The sequence below is a fragment of the Myodes glareolus genome, chromosome 23 (genome assembly GCF_982192425.1).
Source record: "Myodes glareolus chromosome 23, mMyoGla1.1, whole genome shotgun sequence".
NCBI lineage: Eukaryota > Metazoa > Chordata > Mammalia > Rodentia > Cricetidae > Myodes > Myodes glareolus.
This window is the reverse complement of record NC_142048.1, coordinates 55,856,968-55,873,731: the sequence shown is the minus strand read 5'-3', so window position 1 is coordinate 55,873,731 and position 16,764 is coordinate 55,856,968. Positions and strand designations below refer to the sequence as shown.

Genomic DNA, 16,764 nt, shown 5'->3' with positions numbered 1-16,764 from the left:
TCTTCTCACAGGTTACTGCATCTGCCCCTTCTTCCCTGGATCCCAGAGGGAGGATGGGTGATGAGCAGGTCATTGTGCATCCAACCCTGAATGTGCTCTCAAAAAACAGAAGCCAAATAAGCACCGCCCCACCACAGATGAGACAGTGTCCCTCGAGTGGGCTTTTGGGGGCCAGAGGGGCATGGCGCAGGTCTTTTGGACACTCACCTGACTCAAACCCTTACCAATTTATCCTAAGCTTGGACTGATATGATATCAAAGATGACAATGAACACACTTAATCGTTTGGCATGCTTGTGTTATCATGGTTAAAACAGTGCCTAAATAGTGCCTGGCATATCAGACATGAGAATCTGAAGCCCCAGGATGTGCAGGGCACATGGAACCAGAGGGTGGCTCCCAGCTTAAGAGTCCCTGGAAAGCCCTGGTATTGTCCCCTCGCTTTCCCTCAGAAGCATCTGTGGGCACCAGGGCAGAGGTCAACAGCCGCTGGCTTGGGAGGCTCTGTGTGTCTCATGGAAAGTGTCCCTGCCAAGCTAGGCGCCTCACCGTTTCCTCTGCTGAGGGCTGGACAGCAGACTGGGAAACTTCCCGATTTATTTCAGAACTCCAGTAGCCAGTCCCTCCCTTCCTCCTGGTTTGTAGTTGTTTGTTTGAACTTGAGACTTCCTGCAGCCTGGAAGGTGTTTCTGGCATTTGCAGCTCTGTCTAAGGAAGGAAGCCACCAGACCTCATGCACAGATGGGCAGGCTCAGCCTTTCCCACTGGGTCACCAGCAGCGGCGGCATCGCAGCATTCTCCTGCACCATCTGAGAGAAGAGCGGCAGGTGTCGAGCCTCTGGCCACTGCAAGAGGACATTCTGGGGCTTAGGGGCTGAGGGGGAGCCCGGGAGCCCAGGAGGCCATTTGACCCCATTCTTTCTCATGAGTTGGTGAAACCCAAGGTCACCTGGGACGTCAACACCTAGGTGTGTGCTGCGGGTCACTGGTCCCTCCACAGTTTGTGACTGCCCTAGAGAAGACTTGTCGGCGTCGGGAACCTCAGGGCTCTTTAGGCTGACGTGTGACCTGGTCCTGAAGATCACTGAGCCTTTGCTTCACAGAGATTCAGCCTCAGGAGGGCAACTCAATGGCAGAAAAGGGTGCATCTCGGGGGGCTTCACGGCGGTTCTGGTCACTGCTAAGGAAGCGTCGGGGAGCATCAGGGCGCCATAAGCCAGGTGAGTCGGGAGGAATAAATGGTACCTCTGTGAGAACTCAGGACAAGTGTCCCCTCTAGGCAGGCGCTTTCTTGTGGTGGTTCAACATTTCAGAATATTATGAACCGCGTTAAGGACCCTTAAAAACATCTGATGACTGTTGGTCATCCTGGCTTAAAATGAAGGTAGTCTGGGTGCATTTATTGCATTTCTGATCTTTTCTCTTCTGATCTGAGGACCTGGCTCAGAAGTTGTCGTGGTGGTATATTCCACCCCACCCCACCCCCAGCCAGTTTCTCTTTGGAGCAGAACACTTGTTCAGCCAATTTAAATTCTCAGAGTAATGGTTTACAAATTAGCATCCCGAAAAGTGGGGAAGTTCCAGTCACTGGAGCTAGAGAAGTGCCTCGGGGCTAGTTTCTGGTCCTGGCAGAGAACACAGCGCTCTCTGCCTCCAGGAGCCTGGGAATTGGGAGCGGCAGTGGCCTCTGACCTCAGGCTGATGTAGCATCTCTGGGGTATTGGGTGTGATTGGTTCCCTGGACAGACAGGTGGTCGGACCAGCTCCTCGTTGTGTGCACCTTGGGTTTGCCTCCTCAAGGTGGTTTGAAGGTATTTAAGCCCCACAAACTTGGAGAAGAAACTGACCCCCTAGTACCTCAGACTGCAATGGGGGGCAACAATTTGGGGATTCATAAACTAGAGTTCCCCTCCTCCACTCCAGGATGCAGCTCCGGGGGTGCCTGATGACCCAGCATGAACACAACAGGGCAGAAGGGGGCCCTCGCCCTGTGTGGCTATGGAAGGTGTCTCTAACATGGTGGGGCAGGTCACGCCCTGCTGGATTAGCACAGATAACCCTAGATGATGTACCAAATCTCCATGCCCTTTATCAAACCCTCTGACATCCGCCTAACACAATGCCAGGGAAGAACAGGACTGGGCATGACCAAGGCTGAGCTGATCCTGGCTTCTACTCAATGCCCATTAGCAGCCTTCCACTCCTCCTCCTCTCCTAACATGAATGTGGGGAGACTACAAAATACTCCTCCACAAAATGGGGTACTCTGGACCAGGTTTGAGTAATCTCATGCTGCTGTCTCTGGGCCACCAGTGCTGTCTGCTTTGATTGCTGAGGGTATTGAGATCTGTTTTGGGGTATGCTGCTGGCTCTGTCTCCCCGTCTGTGTCTCAGTAGAGTTTGTCTGGTGAGCTCCCTCCTGGTGCAAGTGCATCTTAGACAGGTGCAGCCCAGTACAGTAAAACAGCCCTGGCAGGTGCAGCTGGGAGCAGGCACAGCTTACTGTATTCAGCTTGGGTTTGTAGCAATTCAGGCAGCCAATAGCTTGCCCAAGCTGAGCACCCGGGAAGGCAATAAGTCCTGGAGTCCATTTCTCCATGTGATATATATTTTTTTAACATAGAACCTTTCTGGGGGCTTGTTGATATCGACTTATGTCTCAATAAAAGTGAAGTCGGGGCTAGGGTTGTTGACACATAGTTGGACAGAGGACAAGTGACAGTCATGGATAAACATGGAAGGTGGCGTCCGAGGGGTGGGTTGTCCGGACTGGGCAGAGCTGTGTTCTCTTCACACAAGTCTCTGTGGGAGATGTGTGCTGGAGATTAGGGAAAGCATCTCACTTGCTCTGGGAGCCCTGGACCATGGCAGCAGGGAAGCTGTGGAAGAGGGCCAGAGACACGGGTGCACCCTCGGCAGCACGTATTCTACCAGCCACCCCTTGGAAGCACTGGAGGGCCCTCTCTAGTTGATACTTTTTGATGAATAATGGAAAATTTAACATGTTTTAACCACCATCTGCTGGAGAGAGCACAGTGGTAGAGTGTGGCCCTAGCCCCTGGCATCACAATTTTGGTTCAGAGAAGGGTCTCCCTCCCCTTTTGTGTCTTTTGCACAAGCCAGGGGTTGCTGATCCAAGCTCGGTAAGCCTGAGCGAGGCCCCAGGTACGCACTCCAGTCCCTGGAGCCTCGTGCTGGGCTACAGATGAGCTCAGAAGCTCCACCCAGGGCACACCACCAGAGAGCGTGGCCTCTCGACAGTTGACAGCGCCTGTCACCTGGGTGGTGATCAGGGCACAGTGACTGCTTGGCTTCTTGTGACACCTCATGGTCCTGAGAGAGCAAGGTCCCTATCTGGCCTCTACTCCCCTCCCCTGCACTCCTGCCCACTCAGCTTGTGCTGGTCTCTACACCATCTTGCACAGGCACCGCCCCTGCTTTCACTGGGCTGAGCGGTGACAAAATTCTGTTCCAGGTAAAACCCTGAGTCAGAGTCGCCACACCTCTTCCCTGTGGTAAACGATAGTGTGGGAGAAAGTGTGGCTGAAGGTTATAATTTTCTGATAAACCAGAAGTGGAATGTCATCAGTTTATGCAAGAGAAGTTCGGGCTGATCTCCTGCTTCTTCTCCGCATCAGCCTTCACTGAGAGTCTCGGAAACCAGGCCAAGTCTCACTGTGGAGGGTGTCCCTTCTGCTCTGCTGGGTTCAGGCTATTTCAGTTAAGCCAAGCTATCTTATTAAGAATCCAGACAGTCTCTCCATAAATACATGCACGAGGTTGGCACAGACAGTTTTAAACTGATTTGTAGCTAATTAAAGGAGCAGATAAAGGGCTAAGGAGATGGTTCGGCTACACAAGCACAAAGACCAGAATTTGGATTTCCAGAAACAATGTAAAAGCCAGACAGGCTTGGCAGATGCCTGTAATCTTAACACCTGTGTTCCCCACCACAAGCCTCCTAGCTAGACTGGATAGCCTCGGTGAGCCTTGGGAGCAGAACCATCAGATCAGTGGCCCTGCCTCACAATGTAGCGACAGACCCTGCCTCAAAAGACTAAGTAGAGAACGGTTGCAGAAGATGCTCTGTGTCCACTCTGACCCCCGTGTGCACTCGCGAGCACGTGACAGCACACGCGCACATCACACTTGCACACCACACGTGCAAAAATGCCAAGCTTTTTGAGGCACTTGGTGATGTTGGTCACACCAATATTTGCTTTTGAGCTTCCTGGTAGCTAAAATGAAAGGGGGTGGGGGGACGGGTATTAGGTCAGGTGCAAAGAAAAACGTGTGTAAAGAGTTTTGGGAGAAAATCGTTCTCCCACAGCTTACAGATTTGTGAGAACTCTGTGGAAACCCTGTTTGCAAGGTTTTCTTTCCTAAGAAAATTAGTGCTCCTGTGTGGCTGCTTCACAGAAGCCAGCTAGAAACATTAAAACCTGTGTGCTGAGCGGGACTCCTTCCAGAGTCACACCGTGGTTTCAGCATTTCTGGCCTAGAGAGCCCCCACTGCAGCTAGGATCACTTATGTCCCAACTGGTCGTTGTGTGACAGGTGTGGTCCCACACCAGATGTACAGGCCACTGAGCTGAAGTTACCTCCTGTCTCAGCCCAGGAGTCGCCATGTTTGTAGACAGCAGACATATTATTCACAGTGGGAACATACAGTGTGAGGCTGGACCACTGGCGTAACGGTCCTGCCCATGCGCGTGTTTATATCCACACTTCTGGTTTCCATGCTTCTGAAGTTACAGCCAGCAGAAGGGAGTGGCCATCCTGCCCTGTCTCTAAATCTAAGGCAAGCTTGCAGAGAGCTGGGAGGTGGCTGAGGTGGGAGGAACTACCATGTGATTTATGGGGCTTTTGTTCACAGGGGAAGCACCGGTGAGAGACATTTCCTTCAGGGGGCTCCTGGAGCTTGTTTGTAAGAAGACATTTCCTGGTCTGAGGAAATTGGGGGATTGTTATCATTTTTCAAATTTCAGACAGATTGGTTGAGGCAGTAATTTTGTGACCACGAGATCTGGATGCTAGCTGTTCAGCGTACTGGGGTTCCTACAGGCTCTCTTTGGGTTCTCTGGGGTCTAGGTTATGTTGGGTCCCTAGGCGTTATCTTTGGGGTGCCTGTGGAGGCTCTGCTATTGCCGAATGTTGAATGAAACACACCTGTCCATGGCCTGACCTCCCCACGGTGTGCATTTGCTGACCGTGGGGAAATGACATCCCTGACAACTGGGTGGTGGGGGCTTCCAGTCACTAGATTTGAAGTCTCTAAACAACGGGACCTCACTGTGAATTGCTGGTTGGGTTCAAGAATCCAGCCTTGCCTGGATCGCAAGTCAGTTTCCCACCTGCCCGTCCCTCCTCTGAAGCTTTGTCTACCTGTACCCTTTAGGTCCTGACCGTGTGTGAATAGACTGATGGTGTGAGCCTGTGCCCTGGTCCAGTGCTGTCTGTGCTCTGGATGGGAGTGTTTTTTGTATACCAGGCCTCTAATAGTGAATGAAATGCTGGTGTCGGGTAGACCGCCCCCCACCCCGCCACCGTCTGTTCCTTTCCTATAAGGAACAAGGATCTACCTGCTGCTGAGGCCTCTGCAGTCGGACCACAAAGGACTCCTCTAACTTCTTGCTGGTGTGCTCTGTTTACCCCACTTGCCTCCCTACCCTCGGAGTGGTAACTCTTCCTGTTCATCACTGTAGATGGAAGTTATCCCCAGCAGAGTCCCAGTGCTTCAAGCCAGCAAGAATGGCTCAGTTGTTCCTTTTCCCGAAGCCGCTTGCAGGCTGCCTCAGCCCAGAGTCCCTGTGTAAATATGCAGGGTGGAGCAAGGAGGGGATGTTAGTCTTGGGAGCGCTATTACCGTATAGTGCTCCATCCTGGTTAATGATAAAGTGAAAGCAAGAGGCTGGGCCTTCTCCCCGCGCTGGTGAGTGCAGTCAGGTGCTGGAGTGTCTGGGGAGGACGTGCACATGCAGGGTGGCCATGGCACACAGACGTCCTATCTGGATCTCTGTGGCGGAAATGAAACTCTACTACATCTACTCTGAGTGGTGTTCCTGGCTTCACTCTCAGGCTGAGGGTGAGTCCTGGGGTCCTACGAGGGAGTGGGCACACTGTGCAGCTTGGTGCTCTGTGGCTGGTGTTCTGTTGATGACGGAAGTGGTCTCCCCAACCCCTGTGTCTCCCCTTGGATCTGAGACCACTAGGCTAGGATCTGGGGTGCATGGGTTTTCACCCCATAGTTGTCACTTGATTAGTTTGTGACATCGTAGGCTGGCAAATGTAGGACTCCCTCCATGTCACCAGGCTGCTTTCCTGACCAGCTCTCCGGGGAGCTGTAATACCATGCAGCTTCTGTCACAGTCCAGAAGGTTCTTCCTTTAGCCTTTAGCAGACAGGGTGGGCATCCCTTTATGGTTGGCCCAAGCCCACCATGCCTGTGTGACTTGAGTCTGAGTTCTTTAAAGATTGGTGGGTGGCCATGCCCGGGATTCAGTCACATTCCCCCTGGCCTGGCATTTGACAAGTTCACCAATAAAACAGCAGAAGAGGTAATCGCCAGAGATGCTGCTCGGGGCCTGAGCGTGTGGGCAGTGTCTCTGTGGAAAGTAAGAGAGAAGGCTCAGCAGAGGTAGCCGCTGGGGTCCTCCAAGCTCTTCTCTCTGCATTTCGTGGCTGCAGCCTCCTCTCCTAAGAAGGACACAAGTAGTGTTCAAAATAGTAGCACTCCCAGGAGAGACCCGGGGGTAGAATGTGTTCCTCTGCCACAGAACACACTGGGCGTGAGTACAAGTGAGGCCATAGAGAGCCATCAGCTATGTGGGGAAAGGAGTGGCGGACCAGCCAGGACCACTGACTCTTCAGAAAGAGGGTTTGGAGAGGTGGCAGGGGTGAAGCGTTCACACTCTGAAAGGACATCCGTGTCAGCAAGACTCTGTGGATGGGGCCCATGTGTCAACCAGCTCAGCTGTGAAGTTTCATCTGCTTGTAAGATAGGAGCACTCTTTCCTTACCTAAGCTGAACCTGGGGATCTCTAGGTGGTTGTTGGGTGAACAGGCCCATGTTTAGACACAGAAATCATAGGTACTTAACAGGGACCATCATGGGTCCATGATGTGAGATTGAGGTTACCCTGGCAAAGGGGACTATAGTTTTCCCGTCAGTGAGGTCTGAGGAAAGTCCGTGGTGTGATGGGACACCAGAGGTCTAGGGTGTCAAAAGCAGAGACTGGGCCCATGATGTGCACCCATCATGCCCAGAGCACAGTGTGCAAACTCCTTCACGGGGCTGTCCTGCTGTTGTAGGACACTCACAGAGGGGTGTGGCTCCCCAGGGTTCCTGAAGCTTGGAATTTCCTACAGAGCAGTGCCTAAGCCAGTGGTTCCCAACCTCCCAGCGTTGCAGCCCTTTACTGTGGCTCCTCATGTGCTGAACCCAGCCATACAATTATTTCTGTTGCTACTTCATAACTGTAATTTTGCTACTATTATTAACCATAATGTAAATATCTGTGTTTTCTTTTCATAGGGTTCTTAGGTGACCCCTATGAAACGGTCATTTGTCCCCAGAAAGGTTAGTCACCCCTAGGCTGAGAACCATTGGTCTAAGTTGACCAGATGGAGTCAGGGGCACAGGTGGTGGCAACAGGGGCTTTGGAACATGGCCAAGTTCCCTTCTATCTGCATCCATCTGTCACCAGAACGGCCCCAGGAATGCTAGCGAGCATAAGGTACTTTCTACTTGAGCCTATCTTCTCTTTGTTTTCCTGTAAGGTCCAACTTCCCCTCCTGGTTCCCCGCGGCTCACGTGGCAGTAAAGCCCACACAAGTGCTGCCTTGGGGCAGGAGTAAAGGCTGCTCGCCGGCCCCGTTACCAGGCTTCCTGGAGTGGAGCATAACAGGAACCGAAATTGTCTTCCCGCAGCCTGGCAGAGCCCTCCCAAACCATAGAAACTTGGTTCTTCCTCCCAGAGATTTCAAGGAAGGACCAAGGAAGGGACCTACAGCCTGTAGACATTGCCAGTCCCCCTGCACAGCGCCTGTGGTGTTCTCTCCTTGGTGTAGCTGAGGAGAGGTAAGGCCTTTAAAGTAGCGTGTTCACCATGGCCTGATGAGTGGGTCAGGGGAGGGCTCCTAATCCCACTCAGGGCTAGGAGGGGGTAGTAAGATGTGTGTGTAAATGTGTAGGGCCAGCCCAAAGTGTCCCGTCCCTGTACCACCTTGATTGCCCTAACCGAAACAAAGCCAACGTGGAGCAAGGGTCCCCAAATAATATTACATGAGCCTTTTGTGCAACCTGGGTGAAGTTCAGACAGCAAGGCAGAGGAAATCACTTTGAGGGTTCAGTCTGCAGAGCAGCTAAGGGGATGCTAGGGACAGAGCTTCCACTACCACCGAGGATGTGCCATGGCTTTCTAGCATGGGTGGCTGTCCTTGGCTCTGAGACGTTCACTGTGACTCAGAGCAAATTCGATGGGGTTCGGTAGTAGACGTTTGCTGTTTGCCCTGTGGGCACAGCAGCTTCTGGGCTCTGTTTGCTTTCTTCGTCTCCTGTGTTTGTTTTTTCTAATATATGGCGAGAGAATATGGGGCTCAACCTCTGGGGAGCTAATCCGCCACCATGGAAACATGTACCTACCACGTGTGAAAGCAAAGGAGGGTGGTGGGTGATCACGCTGTGCTCTGGTGCTCTGGGTGGAGCCAGGCTCTTTCCCAGAGGCTTCTGGGGTCTATGTGATTCTGTGAAGTGCCTCTCTGTGTGCAAGTGTGGCTCTCTTACCCAGAAAGACATATCTATGGCAAGAGAGAAACGAGCCGGGACCCCGGTCCTCTCCTCACTCTTACACTATATGCCACTGAGTTTTAGCAACTGAACCTGCATCCCAAACAGCAGGAGCTGGCTAAGTCCACAGCTGGTCTTGTGTCTGAAGAGCAGGATGACTTGTGCTGGTGCCAGCCATGCTGGGGACAGTGGAACCGAGCTCCGCGGGGAGAGCTGTACCTGAGGAAGTCTGGCTTTTCAAGGACAGAAGTGAAGAGCCAGGTCATGAAATGAGCAGTAGAGCTCATCTTGGCCACCACCCTGCACCCGACAGAGAACTGATGATGTCGGACAGGAAGCAATGGCTCACCCCCACTACCCCCACCACTGAGGGTCTGGAGTCTTTGAACCCTGGGGCAAATGCTGGAAGCCTGTAGGAGGAGACAGCTAGTTGGTTCCCAGTTGCTTAGCCCCAAAAAATAATCACACAGAAACTGTATTATTTAAATCACTGCTTGGCCCATTAGCTCTAGCTTCTTATTGGCTAACTCTTACATATTAATTTAACCCATTTCTATTAATTTGTGCATTGCCACATGGCTGTGACTTACCGGCTAAATTCCAGCATCTGTCTCCGGTGGTGCCATGGCTTCTCTCTGACTCATCCTCCTTTCTCCTAGCATTCAATTTAGTTTTCCCCACCTAGCTCTGTTCTGCCCTTGCCACAAGCTCAAAGCAGTTCTTTATTCATTAACCAATAAAAGCAATACATAGACAGAAGGACCTCCCACACCATTTCCCTTTTTCTGTTTAAACAAAAAAGAAGGCTTTAACTTTAACATAGTAAAATTACAGGTAACAAAACAGGTATTAAGCAAGAATTACAGTTATAATATTTATATTTACTTTATCTTTTATCATAATTATTTATGATAAATTTTATCATAATTATTTATGATAAAAGATAATTTTCTTAGGGAAAATTATATCTATTCTTCAACTCCATCAGAGACTCCAGAAGGATATAATAATACCTAAGTAAGAACTTTCAAAATTCTAGAATTGACAGAGACATCTTACTCCCTGGACAGTCACCCAAAGTTCTTCTGTACCGTTGGGGCATCCATCTTCAGCCTACAGACCCATAGTATTCAGACTTTTCCATGAAGCAGGAAATTTCAAAGACGGTTCCTCCTATAATGGAAGTTTGTCAGTCACTTTCTTCTGTGTCCTGCAAAATGTCTAACAGACTCTTTCATGAAGTGGGAACCCCAAAGGATTGTCTCACTTTTAGGCAAGTTCAGCAGTCATTTCTCTGTGGGTCCTGCATGTCTAGTTCATCAAACAGTCCAGGCAAGAGCAGTTTCTTGCCCAAATGGCTAACAGACTCCATAAGGACCCTCTTCGATGCCCATCTTCCTCTTGAAGTCATTGATGCTGCCAGAAGCAGATGTGTCTCATTGTCATGAAAATCCCTAAGTTCTTAAAACATTTAAATGCCATATTATGAAGGTCTTTGAAAGATTTGAAAAATAGCTAACTAACTGAAATATATCTCTATATATCTAGAAAACCTAACTAACCTGACTACAATATTGACTATTATAGATGTTTATCTATTAACCTATATTTCTTAATTATACATTACATTTTTAAATTAACTGCACAAACACAATGCCTTAATCAAGGGCAGAAATATACATGTACAGTATAACAAAATTTACTTTAAATTTGTATCAACAAACAAAGATCCGTACCAATGCAAATCTCTATAGCATATTCCCTTTTAAATGTAGACACATTTATAGAAAATATTTGGGAATATGGGCTTAGTTCTTTCTAAACTTCTTCTTGCTATTTATTGAGTGAAGTAATTTTTGAGGGGTGTTCAAGGTAACCTTTCAGGGGGTCTTGGTTTATCAAACCACATTAGTGTGGAAGGATTCCACAGCCAGTGCACCCTGTGGGAGACTGAGAAGTGACATGGAGCACGGCTGCCCAGGGGACCCCCATAACCCTTTGTGAAACTGATGTCGAGTGTTCTGGTGGGAGGGGCACACAGTCGCCCAGGACATTTCAGAGTTGCACCAAGTCACATTATGCTACAGGCTCTGTTTTGCTGATAGGGTAACCTCTGAAATTTGAGAGCTTAATGACAGCTCTGGGTTTTAAAAGTGCTGACAGCTGAGCTACATTTGAGCCCTAACAAGATAAAAGAAGCTGTTTCCTCTCAACAACTGGTCTGCACCTCGTAGGCCGTAGGCCGTGCACAGAGATTAGACCAAGTGAAGGTCTACCTGCCTATGGCAGCAACATCAGCTCTGCTTTCACCAGGCACCAAGCCAGGTGCCAGGATGCAGATGAGAAGGGTTGTCTCTGTTGTTCTGAGGGGCCCAGGGCCTGCCACCCTGGTAAGATGGCAGAATCATCACATGTTCTGTCTTGGTGGGGGCAGTCCTAATCAGGGGAGACCACACTGGAGGATTGTGCTGGCAGAGGCAACAGGAGGATCCGTGATGGGCTTGTCAGACAGGCATCTGAGTGAGGCAGTCACTTGTTAGTGTAGACACGGAGGCAGCAGGCAGCAGTCACAGTGGGGCTGTGGCTCATGGATGGGCCAAACGAAACATGACTTCCACACAAGGCCACTGTAGGCCTTTACCCACAGATGGGAGAAGAGATCTTTCAGCAACTGTGCAAAGGACAGAGGAGCCATTGCCCAGGACCCACCAGGATTCTCTAGTCACAGGCACAAGATGTTTGTATCTGGTGAGTTTTGCTTGTTCATTGATGGAAGACAAACTTCCCAAGAGAGAAACTAGCTGCGGGTTAAACCATGGGCCTCTGTGCTGAGAGGGTTGTATCTGTGCTGAGAGGGTTGTATCCAGTGCTGAGAGGGTTGTATCCAGTGCTGAGAGGGTTGTATCCAGTGCTGAGAGGGTTGTATCCAGTGCTGAGAGGGTTGTATCTGTGCTGAGAGGGTTGTATCCAGTGCTGAGAGGGTTGTATCCAGTGCTGAGAGGGTTGTATCTGTGCTGAGAGGGTTGTATCTGTGCTGAGAGGGTTGTATCCAGTGCTGAGAGGGTTGTATCTGTGCTGAGAGGGTTGTATCTGTGCTGAGAGGGTTGTATCTGTGCTGAGAGGGTTGTATCTGTGCTGAGAGGGTTGTATCTGTGCTGAGAGGGTTGTATCCAGTGCTGAGAGGGTTCTATCCAGTGCTGAGAGGGTTGTATCCAGTGCTGAGGAAAGAGGGGGTGTAGAGAAGGGGCTGAGGAAAGGAAGAGGGGGTAAGAAGAAACTGTCCTGGGAGGGGAACATAAAGCAAGAACGCACTAGCCGAGAACGAGAATTAAGTCAACTCAAGGAGTTAGTGAAAGTCTGATGGACACGGCTGAGACCCAGGAAACCCCACAGGAGAGTCAATTCCTTGTCGCAGCTAGTGAGTCTGGCGGTGGCCTCTGAGACAGAAGCAGGGCTGTAAGTACAGCTGGCATGAGGGGACCACTCAGGGCCTTGTTCCTGGTTCCAGTGACCAGGGACAGATAGCCTTGGACTCACCACCACTGGTTTGTTTTTTTCTTGAATAAGAAAAACTTAGGAGGGCTGGCTTGAAGGTGCACTAAGAGTGGATCGGAGATGCCAGATGTGTGTTCTGTGTTGGGTGAGTCTGTCACATGAGGGTAGACTTGGGCAGGAGCTTCATGACTGCCATGGAGGCCCAAGGGAGCTCTTTCTCACATAAATCTGTCAACTCTGCTTGTAAAAAAAATGTTTGAGGGAGGGAAAATTCTTTTAACATTTTGAAACACTTAAATTCTCCTTTAGACACAGCTGCTTGGGTTGCCCAGCTCTCTGGAAGATAGAGCCCCGTTCCTTATGCTGGGAGTAAGAAGGCTTCAGCGGCTTTCCTGTCCCCCTACCACACTCTGGGGCTGTATCGTCAGTGCCGGGAATAGGGATGCAAGGATGGTTTTGACGCCCTCTTCCAAGTCTGTACAGCACAGGCTTCAGGGTACCTCACCCGGATATAGAAGAGCATCCTCACCCCCCAGCTCCCACCATGGCCCCGTCACCTGCTTCATCTTTCTCTCAAGTCAGCAGACTCTCTAGTCCCTGGGGTCTGATGGGCTTTTCACATTGGGCACTGCTCTCTAGTGAAGAGGTGGGTGGCATTAGAGGGAAAACCCTAGCTTAGAGGGGAGCTAAGGATGAGAATGGGATTTTTAAAAAGTTATTTCTTCTGTGTATCTGATTGTTTTGCCTGCATGTATGTCTGCGCACCACATGCATGCCTAGTGTGTACTGAGGCCGGAAGGGGGCACCGAATCTCCTGGGACTAGATGGTTGTACAGAGCCGCTACATGGGTCCCGGAAGTCGAACCCAAGTTCTCTTGGAAGAGTAACCAGGGCTCTTAACTGCTGAGACGTCTCTTCGGGCCCAATAAGAATGGAATTTTTAAAAACACTGTTCTCCATCTGACTGTGAGGGCTGCTGATGCCAAGGGAGTGGCCCCGGCACCTACACCCCCTCACCTCCTCCTCCCCCTATTAGTCCTATTATCATCAGCTGCATTCTCTACACTCCCTGCCCTTCCACCTCCCTGACCCTTCCGTCTTGCATCCCCTACCCTAGTGCCTTCTCATCTTCCTGCCCTCCTCCCTCTGGCCCTCCTGCCCCCATCTCACCCATGTGCCAGAGCAGTGGGACCAAGCCAGATAGCACCCGCTCCGTGGTGTCCCTTGCACACATGATGAATGTTTTCAGTGTGCACGCAGCGTCCCGTCGTCATCCTCCATCCCTTCTGCTCCCTGCATCCTCACACCTTCCCCGCCCCCATGGATGCAGATCTGAGTAGCCTCAGGCAGCGATCCCAGCTTCCAGCCACCTGCCCACAATGCCTAACACAGGGCTGTTGTGTTTCTGTCTGCACAGCCCAGCTCCGTTGGGCTGGAATCCTGGGCCTCACCCTCTCATCTGCCACCCCCACGAAACTTCAACACAGACCTCAGACACACCCAGACAGCTGGGTGGAACTGATCAGCTCTCACCATCCCAGGTATACCCAGCCTGCTATAGGAAGCTGGCCTTACTGGATCACGACCTGCAGCCTGGGCTACTCCCACAGAGCTGTCCAGTAGCTGGCTGTGTCTTAACCTGCTCACTCTGCAACAGCAGCTGTGAGCCCTACAGGACCCCAGAATCCATCATGTCCTGAGCTTCAACTCCCCACTTCTCATCAACCTGGAGCCTGGAATTGCCTTCAGTAGTCTCAGGTGGGTCCCGAGACTGCAACCCCCTGGTCCTTTCGGGGACTTAGAGGACGTCTGTGAACCACCCTGAATCCTGGCACCTCTAAATGCAGGTGAGCTTCAGCTTCCAGACTTGGGATGGAGACAGGTTTAGGGGTACAGATTCTGATAACACTGTCTGAGGAGTCTTGTCTGACACCGGAGCAGAGGGATCACCCTGGCCCACCCCTGTTGTTCTTGTGGCCACAGTGCCTGGTGTGCCAGGAGCATCCTGGAAGACAGACATGGCCACACCCTCTCGGTCCCGGCTCCTGTGTCCTTTTATTTAACTTGGGTCCCACCTGTGTTTGCTTTCCAAGATGCATATCTGCCCACAGCTGCTGGCCTCACTGCAACGCCTGGGCTTGCGAGATGCAGCTGTCCACCCGAGATGGCTGCCCTGCCCACAGCATTGGTACTGGGCCAGTGACCTCACCCTTGTCCAACAAAGCTACCACCCCTGAAGCCCAGAGGGCGGACATGGCCCAGCATCCTGAGCCCACTGGACCCCGGCATTAGGCCTCTTCTAAGCTTAGGGCAAGCAGTATTTTCAAAGCCCTCGGTTCCCTGGGGCTCGTCTATCTGGCTTCCTTGGTGGCTCTTCCTGTTTAACTAATCAATATAGGCATAGGTGGGCTTGCTAATACTTGTGAGTCTGCCCTGTGGCCTTCAGGAAGCAGAGTCTGGACTTGGTGGTGTGTTTTTCCCAAGGTTCTGGGTGTTTGCAGGCTCGGTCTCGGTCCTGGGGCCTCTCCCTGCTTCCGCCCCTGCTGTATGTAAATACCACCCCTACACTTATTGATACTGCATTAACTACTTTCCATGTTGCTGTGGGGAAATGAAATGCCTGACGCAAACCCCTGAAGGAAGGGAGGGTTTGTCCTGGCTCTGGGGTAGTCTGTCTGGGGCGGGCCCAGCAGCAGGATCTGGAGGCCGCTGGTCACTTATGTCTGCAGTCAGGAAACCGAGTGATGAACGCTGGTGTTCAGCTCGCCTTTCCTTTTTATTCATCTTGAAACCCCAGCACCTCATATAGGTGGGTCTTCCATGCCAACTAACTCAGTCTAGAAGCTTCCTCACAGACATGTCCTGAGGTTTACCATTTGGAGATTCTAGATCCTGTCGTGTTGATAATAATAACTGCACAGACACTGTAAGACCCACAAATACAAAGTGCTGGCTAGTTAAGGTGAACAGAGCAGGATTTCTTCCTTCTGCTGCTGCTAACCCTGTAACCGAAGGCCTGAAGGCGCACCACTGCTCTGGGAAGGAAAAGCTTAAAACCATGAAAAAACACTGGAAAGGGGTACACAAAAATGCAGTAAAACCTAAACCCAGTGTCATGATTATATTCCAAGGTCAGGAGGCTCAGAACTGGGGACAGTATGAGGAGCCATGGAGAGGAATGGGAGGTTGTAGGGATCCCCGGGGAAATAGGACTGAAAATGAGGGTTCTCAGGCTCTGGGCCTGATCTGGGAGGTTGCACTGGTGCTTATTTCTAAGACAGAATTCGTTTGGAGTCGGACAGGAGGGGTACTGGGGAGACAGGTGTACCCCCAGGTGGGCCTTGCACCTGTGTGCATTGGGTCTGGCCTTGGTGGTGTTGATGGTCCTCACTCAGGCTGCACCACGGTGCAGGGGTGACATCGGCTCTCCCTTCGATGCATTTGGCGCCTCTGACTGCGACACAGTTTCCTTGCACTGTGCCACTGAGCGAAAAGCTGGTCTTTTGGGGTTTCCAGCTCCTTTCAGCAAGGGCCACAAAGCGCCTGCCTTCTTTCCTCCTAGAGTTCTGACTTCTGTGCATTAGACTGTTCATCCCTGGTGTGTCTACAGTGTTAGAGGATGTGGGACCCTGATGACCTTAGGGAAAGACCCCTCTGCTACCCAGACAGGAGGAGTCTTTGACAGGAAAGAGCAGGTGCAATGCCATTACCTGTAACCAGTTCAGTCCTTCTGGCCTCATCTTGGAGAATCTGATGGGAAAACGATATGAAATGACAGCTGTCATGCTACCCTAGCCTTTGGAAAGTGTGACAAACTCCTCCGTCTGCCGGGGACATGCAGCCCACTGACTCCTGGCTGTAGCTTAGCTGTGTGCTCCTGAGTTACTCCCTGTAACTATTTCAGCTGCTTCCCAGGCTGTGACCCTCCAAGGGTGGGCCTTGTGATTCAGCTGTCTGCCTGAGTCTGAAAGCAGTCACAGGCTAAGTAAGGCACTGTCCCCACGGTCTATTCTGTCTTCCTGCAGGGCATCAGTAGGGCTACCCAGACACCAGACCTAGGGCCTGGCACTGGAGGCTGTCCAGGAAATTCTTCTCTTTCCTTTGACCTTGCCCCTTGTCCCCAGTCTTGAATAAGGCTATTTGGAACATGTTCCTGAACACGCACGTGATAAAGAGCTCACTGTCTCTTCACCGTGCTCGTCGTTGTTGAGGACAAAGCCAGGGCATCACACATGATGGTGTGAGGGAGGGTGCTGTGGAGTCTGTCACAAAGCACTGTGTGGAAGAGTGTAGGAGCGTGTGGCTGGCACAAGGCAAGGCCCAGCCACCAGCTGCCTGGGAATCATGTCATCCCCAGGCCTCTAGGGACCACAGGGAAGCATGGTGGAGGCTCCCAGAGACATGTCTGCACAGCGGTTCTGAGCTTCCTGCTCCCACTCTCCTCTATGGCCTGGACAGTGTATGTTACCTATCTGTCATCC

General features: G+C 51.3%; 1 protein-coding gene across 14 annotated transcripts in view; it reads left to right on the top strand.

The window, feature by feature from the left end:
* Mcf2l (MCF.2 cell line derived transforming sequence like) overlaps positions 1–16,764 on the top strand; it is a 142,968-nt gene that overhangs the window by 49,254 nt on the left and 76,950 nt on the right. For 2 of the 14 annotated variants that reach the window (XM_085680647.2, XM_085680643.2), the window contains exon 1: positions 5,929–6,085. The exons of 9 other annotated variants lie outside the window; for them this stretch is intronic. In XM_085680647.2, the coding sequence (XP_085536773.1) occupies positions 5,989–6,085 (97 nt within the window). In that variant the 5' untranslated portion in view covers positions 5,929–5,988. Of the gene's footprint in view, positions 1–700; positions 1,221–5,928; positions 6,086–13,872; positions 14,131–16,764 lie in introns of those variants that run through there. 3 more of the 14 variants (XM_048456197.3, XM_048456206.3, XM_085680646.2) reach the window with 3 other exon arrangements.